We start from the raw sequence: 7,372 nt of genomic DNA, 5'->3' as shown, positions 1-7,372 counted from the left end.
TGTGTGGTCCTCGTGTGTGTGTGTGTGTGTGTGTGTGTGTGTGTGTGTGTGCGCGCGGGGAGACGCCTGCGTGGCCTCCTGGCGGGGCTGCCAGTCGTGTTCCAGTAGCTGGGCACAGGTTCGGCCTGGCCGGGGGCTCAGTGCCCTCTCCCCAGGGAGAGGACCCCGCCGAAAGCCCCGGGTTCCTTGGGCCTGCGCTGCCTTGGGATGGGGTGGGGCGCCCTCACCTTTTCCTGCTGGAAGTCGGACAGCAAGATCTGGGCCTGGGCTGCAGTTTGCAGGACCCCCAGCATCCCCAGCATACCCAGCAGGACCAGCCCGGTCCACAGCGAGCGGAGAGAGGCCATTGAGGTGCCGGCAGGTGTCGGGGCCTGGTGCCAGCCGTGCGCACGGAGCAGGGGGCGGCAGGAGCAGCCGAGGGCACCAGAGAGACCCCTATTTATTGGCCAGGCTTGGCCTGCGCCCAGGTCCAAGGACAGCCCACTCAGGCTCGTGATGCGGGGGGTGGGGGCGGCCCAGCCAGCTGCAGCCTCATCCCCCACAGGGCCGCTTATGCAAGAGGCTCCCACAGAGCTGGCCTGGGCCCCGCAGCCCAGCGTGTGGAGAGAGGGCGGGTGAGGCACTGGTGGGGCATGGCCAGTCCTTCCTCAGTCCCAGGGCAGAGCAGCCAGGGACCCTGCCCACACCACTGCTGCGGGCAAATCCCCCCAGCAGCCAGGAGAGGGAGGCTGCGAGTGCCTCAGTGCTGCCCAGCTCTGGGACCCATCACACCTCACTGGAGCCAAAGCTTCTTCAAGCTCTGACCGTCACCCCCTCTCCAGGCCCCAACCCCATAGTCTGGTCCTGAGACCCCCAGGCCCGGCGGGGATAAGAACGTGAGCCGAGGCGAGGAAGCTCAGTGGACAAGCGGTGGGCTCAGGGCGCAGTTGAGGGCCAGGGTGGTGGGCCGCGGGCTGCCAGGGGCTGTGGGTGCCTTCAGGTTTGTGTCCCTCGGGCTCACCAAGCCCGGTGGGCCCCCTCACCTGCTGTGCCCTGGCCTGTGTCGTGGGGAAGGGCACTGGGAGTCCCCTGGACCCACTCACCGCCTGCCCAGGCGTCCCGCAGGGCCCCCGGAAGCTGCTGGACTGACCGTTCTGGGCTCTGAATGGAAGTGGCCTGGACCACAGCAGAGAAAGCCAGGCAAATGTGCAGGGACAGCGCCCCGTGGGCCCCAGGGTCCTGTAATTTCATGGGGCTCCGCTGGCAGCACTCAGGCAGCCCCCGAGTTCCTGTTCAGACTGTGGCCCTGTCCTCTCAAGCCTGTCTCCATCATTGCCACGCTGTGTCCAGGAGTGGGAAGGGAGGGGCGAGGCCCATTCTGGATCCCAAGGGTGCAGCAGAGGTTGAGGGAGGCCGAGGCCACTACCACCGCTCTGGAGCTCGGGGCTGGTCCCCTGGGGCAGAGCCACTCAGGCTCAGGAAGGGGCTGTTGTTATGTGGCAGCACCCCAGGTGGGGCAGCCCGGCCCCAGCCAACTCCCCACAGCATGGTGCTGATCACAACCCTGAGGGTGCGGCACAGGGCTTCCCTGGAGTCTTTTGGCCAAGAGCCGTGGGGAGCCCTTACTGGTGCGTGGGATTGGAGGACTCCCCTGCCCAGCCTACAAAGGACTGCGGTCCTGGCCCTGTGTCATGGGGGACCCTGTAGGGAACAAGGGGGGTCCCAGGTGGGGTGGAGCTTGGGGGAGTTCAAGGCAGACAGAGCGTGCCCCATAATCTCAAGGAGGCTCATGGAGGGCCTGCTGGGTGTCCAGGTGGGGATCCCCACTAAAGCCCCATGCAGCTGTCCCTGCCCTCTGCTGCCAGCCCAGGCCTGTCACCTTCCTGGGCTCAGCCCTGGCCCGTCCCTAACTCCCCAGACCCTGGGCCCCAAGACTAAGAGGTATCCTCTAAATTGAAGCCCAAGGTCCCACCCCTAGGGCCCCGCACTCTAGTGGAGGAGGGGATGGTACCTTGTTACAGGGCTCACCTCGGGCCCCACCCAGGACTGGATATTCTGTGAGATGCTGCCCCCTTTGCCTCCTCCATGTGACTGGGCCGGGGGAAGTGGGTGACCCTCCTCCAGCCTAGGGAGCTGGGGTCTCCAGCTGCTGTCCTGTAGTCCCGGATCTCAGCCCAGGGAGGGTTACTGTGACCACCGGTTCCCAAGAAGGACCCCCAGGCCTCACCCTGCCTACACCCCCCCATGCCCCATACTGGGGTTCGAACCCTGCTCCCAGCCTGCTCAGGGTGGTGACAGTAGCACCTTTGGGCATCCCTCTGGGTGGCTGACCCCAGTGCCTGCCCCAGCTTGTACTGGTCTGGCAGCCCAGCCTCTGTCTACCACCCCCACTGGGCGCAGGCTGTGCTGTTCCTCGTCCCCTGGCCAGGCGGCAGGGACAGAGTGTGCTGCACCAGGGCTGGCCTGGCACCAGCCTGCCTGGTGCATGGGTCCAGCCTGGAGCAGGGCCACTCATGAGGCCACCATCTCCTCCACACCGCCTCCCCAGCCTCCTCCTGGACATGGTCCCTGACCAGCCTGCTGCACCCGAGAACCAAGGGGACCTCTGCCTGGGGGATTCCTGACACCCCCTAGAAATGGCCCTGAGACTGAGAGGAACACAGAGTGGGCCCCTGAGAGGACTTGGCCCCCCATAGTCTCTGCAGTGAATTCTGAGGGTCCTGGAGACAGGTGAGTTCAGTGGCCCAGACCCTAAGCTGCAGGAGGAGCCCCCGACCCAAGCCCCTTAGGATCCCTCAGTGTAGCTGGGCTTCTCTGTCCCCCTGCATCGGAAGGCCTGGGAGGATGCTGTCCTCTTCCAAGCTCTGAGCGGCTCCCTGCAGGGTCACGTGGGTCCTGCGTCTGCTGTAGTCCAGGGCCTGGCTTGGCCACCCATGCCCACCCTGCTCACATGACCCCTGGGGCAGCCTGGCTTCTGCTGGGCACTGCCGCTGGGCTATGGGTGACAGCCCGGGGCTCTGCCCCAGGCAGGGCCTGGCTCAGCAGGTGACACAGCTGGAGACGGAGTGACCAGCGGACCCACTGTCTGTCCCCCCCAGGGAGCTGTGTTGGAAGCTCTGCATGCAAGGGCTTTGGGTTCCCATCCAGGCTGGAGCCAACCCTGGAGTGGATGCAGGGAGGGACCCTGTCTGCTGAGCCTGTACTGAGGGCTGCTCTGCCAGCAAAACACCAGTGAGATGGAAACAGAGACCCTGTAGAACACAGCTGGGGAATGGCTCAGTGGTACAGTGATTACCAAGCACGCACAAGGCTCTGGGTTCAATCCCCAGGACACAGGCAACAATCATAGAGATCCTGTAGGGACATAGCAGCCAGAGCCCAACTCCCGGGAAACACTGGCCACACAGACAGGAGTCTCCAGATGAAGGCAGGATTCAAATCTCCAAGGGCATGAATTGTTAAAATTTTATTGTGTTTGAGACAGGGTCTCATTATATAGTTCAGGCTGGCCTTGGTCTTACTGCGATCCTCCTGCCTCAGCCTCCCAAGTGCTAGGATTACAGGCATGTGCCACCATACCCGGCTTGAGGGCATGGATTTTAAAGATGCCTGCAGACCCTGAGAGGGTGAGGGGCCCAGGAGAGGAGGGTCTCACGAAGGCTGGGTCTCTGAGTGTGGATTTGCAGGGACAGCTGCGGACTCGCCCACAGGACAGCTGTGAGGGACAGGTGGACACGTGGTGACTGCACACCTCCGACGCAGAGGCTGATTGAGTTTTGAGAAATCAATGTGGAATTTCTGAACGGTTTTGGCTGAGCAGAGAACACGCACACACAAGGAGGAGAGTGCCAGGGTGATCCTGAACTCAAGGGCACTGCCACAGCCAGCAGGCCGCCGCTCGGCAGGGCCTTCGCATTTTATTCAGCTGCCCTCATTCCCGGATGCCCCCTCCTCCGGTCAGGATCCAACCCGTGACCCCCGTGGCCTTTTGCGTGTCCCCTGGGGCCGGCGAGCATTTTTTCTGTGACCTTCCGTGGTTTTGGACGTGGCCCTGCCCTGCTGGGCTGGCCGTGGCCTCCTAGCCCAGGGTATAGGGCGGCCTGTTCAGGTGAAGTCGCCGCTGTCCTGCCCCTCACTGCCCCTGACCGGCGCGCGGGCCTGGCCCCTGCTCACAGCGGGCACTGGGCCTGTGCTGGCTGGGAATTTCTCTTCATGAGATTTCTCCTCTCTCCCGTGCATGTTCCCTTGCGCAATCATTTATTTATACCAACGTGTGCTGTGGACATTTATGTTCTGCGTTGGGGTGTGAACTGATGCTGCATTATTTTGTTGCTCAAATTCTTTCAACTGTGGCCATTGGGAGTGCCGTGTCCCTCCCTCCCTCCCTCTCTCTCTGGTGGTGCTGGGACCTGGGGCCTCACACATGCTGGGCAAGTGTTCTACTCGGCACTTTTTGTTTTTCTATTTTGAGACAGGGTCACCCTAAGTTGCCCAGGCTGGCCTAGAACTCGGGATCCTTCTGACTCAGCCTCCCGAGTATCTGGGATGACAAGCGTGTGCCACCACCCCTGGCCCCTGTGTCCCTTTCACATAACTCCATCGTTATGGGCTTTTGTTTCTGTGTTTTCCCATTTGATGAGGCTTGGTGCACACGGAAAGACCACTGCCCCAAGCAGAATGGTGAGGTGTCTGTCCCCAGAGTCCCTTGAGGTCCTCGGGAGTCCCTCCCCTACCCCTCCCACTCTGCTTTCCGTCTGTGGCCCGGTTTCCCTGACAGGCTTGCTCTAACAGCAGCCGCACCACGTGCACCTTCCTGTCTGGCTGCTGTCTCAGCAGGGTTGCTCTGAGTCCCTGCGCTGGGGCCGGGGTCCCCGCCTCGGCCTGGAGCGGACAGCGGGACGCAGGGTGGAGGCACCGCCGCTGCCAGGTTGTGCAACTGGGGTCCCAGCCCCAGGCCAAGGGCCAGGTGCACATGGTCACCGAGGGGGAGGCGGAAGCACAGGCACCAGCGAGGGGCCAGCCTCCTGCGAGGTCCCCTCCTGCTCCCACCGCTGCAACCACCACAGCCAGGATGGAAAAACCCAGCTCCCCCTGCCAAAATAGGAAAGGTCACTTCCTGCAAAACAAAACAGGATTGCAGGACACGCATTCCTCTCTGCCAGCCCCTCCTCTGAGAGCAAGAGCGGAGTCAGTGTCCCCACAGCGACAGGGGTCTCTAGGTGCACACACGTGCACGCATGCGTGTGTGGGTGTGTGCTGCACGTGCCTGTGCAGCGTACACGCACATGTATACCTCCCTCCATGTCCGTCTGCACACGGTACGCAAATGTCCAACCTCCCCCAAGCAGCATCCCCCGCCGTGGTGGCCGAGCCCCTGTACCCTCTCTCTAGTCTGGGGGTCCCACTCGACCGAGTGGTGGCGACCACCCTGCAGGAGCTGTGACTGGGAGGGCAGGGCCTGTGCTTGGCCCTGGGGTGCTGGAGAGCCAGGAAGGGCTGGGCTGGCTCTGGCTGGGTTCTGCTCCTCTGTACCAATTCCTGGCTCCCTGGAAAAGCCTCTTAGGTGGGAGGAAACCCCACATCCTGACCCTCTCTGCCCCTGAGCCTGGAGCACGGGGCACTGTGGGGGCCCTGCAGAGGCCAGCTGGTGGGACTCCTTCCCAGGCCAAGCCCGAGGTGAGGGGTCACCAGCCCTGTCCTCAGAGGGTCTGCCCACACCTGCCTGTGCCCCACTCCTGGGGGTCTCAGCTGGCACCCTCCCCAGGACGGGAGGGATGGGGCTCCCGAGTCACACAGGGACAGGGTGGCCCCTGGCAGCGCTCGTGGGGGGCCAGCAGATGTGGGGGCCGGAGACCAGGCCCTGAGGAAAGACACCTCTGGGGGAGGGCAGCATGTGTGGATGGGAGGCCTCCGAAGACCGGGCCTCCCCAGAAGGGCTCCAGTCCTGCTCTGCAGCCTGGGCCCCCACCATGTGGACCACCTGGCCCCTGAAAACTGCAGGCTCAGCCTCGGAGGCCCCAGTGGGTGGCAGGTCCAGACCCAGCAGGCCCAGGTGGTGACAGGAGGAGCTGGTGTCCCCCGGCCAAAGCAAAGACATTTGCCCTGCACCATGGGCTGCCGGCTGCCGGCAGGCAGAGCTGGGGCCAAGACTAGGCCAGAGTGGCCACGCCAACTGGAACAGTGGGCCTGGGTCCTGCTCCTGTCCCAGACACAGCAGCCACATGCCCGGAGGAGCCAATAGCACTGGCGCCCTCGCTGTCCCCCAGAAGCCCTGTCTCTACAAGGCATTGCCCACAAGCCCAGCCTCCCACACACCTGGCAACCCTGCCCCAAGGTGAAGGGCCAGGCAGGAGCAGCGGGTGGCAGAGGCACCCACACCCCGCACCTGTGCCTGCTGGACTCTGCACAGGAAGGGCCCGCCCGTGCTGGCTGCGGAGTGCCCGTCTCCTGGGCTTCCTTTGGCTTTATTTGAGGCTGAGTTGTGAGAGGCACAAGTAAGAACTCTCCTGAGATCTCCTGGCAGGTGGATTCCACCATCGGTGAAGTAACAGTGTCACCGGCCCTCAGTGTGAGTCAGCTCTGCCACTGGGCGGCTTCCTCAGGATCTGTCCAGCACATCTTTTCTGTCCTGTGACATCCGACACTTTGTGCCTTCTGTCTTGGGTGTTCTCTGGGAAAAGAGCAGAGAATGGATTTCTTTTTTTGTCTCCGCAGAGCTGGGAACAATACAGGGCCTGTTGTGTGCTAGCTATGTGCTCACTCTGTGTGTGGTGCTGGGGCTTGAACCTGGGGCTTTGAAACTGAGCCACACCCCAAGCCCTCTTCTAAAATTATTTTCTGTTTTGAAGCAGGGTCTCTCGCTCAGTCACTAAATCACCAGCCTGGGCTTGAACTTGCAATCTTCCTGCCTCAGCTTCCCAGAGTACTGTGATTACAGGCGTGAGCCACCACACGGGGTAGCATTGTAGCTGTCCTCTGGGCAATGAGGTCAGTGAGTTTGGCAAATTCAGACACGAGACCTGTATGAGCAAGGTCTGGAACGTTCTGACCCCACATTCAGAGCAGACAGGGCTGTGAGAAGAGGTGGCTGGGTTTGGGGCTCCCCTGGCCTCGGCGTCACCGATACCTAGGAGGTGCGCCCCCTGGCTTCCGACTCAGACTTGCTGCCCGCAGGCAGGCGTGGGTGCGGCTGCCTGGGGTCTGCGCTTCCATCACGGCTGACTGGGGGAGTGGATCCGGGTTCTGTCGGAACCCCCCGCTGGTGGGCGGGGCCTTGGCAAGGGGCGGGGCGGGGCCTGGAAGGCTCCTCCCCCTCCCGGCCACTGTGCCCAGCTGCCAGGCCGCCCTGCCCCGAGCCAGCCTAGCATTAGCAGGAAAAGAGGAAAAGCAAAGG

General features: G+C 63.0%; 1 protein-coding gene across 1 annotated transcript in view; it reads right to left on the bottom strand.

Moving 5' to 3' along the window:
• Positions 1-430, bottom strand: part of Ptgds (prostaglandin D2 synthase) — a 3,476-nt gene extending 3,046 nt beyond the window's left edge. Inside the window, exon 1 of the mRNA XM_010608819.3 lies at positions 228-430. Coding sequence (XP_010607121.1) covers positions 228-347 — 120 coding nt within the window. The 5' untranslated portion in view covers positions 348-430. The remainder of the gene's footprint in view (positions 1-227) is intronic.
• Between the last annotated feature and the right edge of the window lie 6,942 nt (positions 431-7,372).

This window comes from Fukomys damarensis, unplaced genomic scaffold (assembly GCF_012274545.1).
Source record: "Fukomys damarensis isolate Sample0158 unplaced genomic scaffold, DMR_v1.0_HiC HiC_scaffold_36, whole genome shotgun sequence".
Taxonomy (NCBI): domain Eukaryota; kingdom Metazoa; phylum Chordata; class Mammalia; order Rodentia; family Bathyergidae; genus Fukomys; species Fukomys damarensis.
The sequence above is the reverse complement of the archived record's forward strand: the minus strand, read 5'-3'. Positions and strand labels throughout refer to the sequence as shown.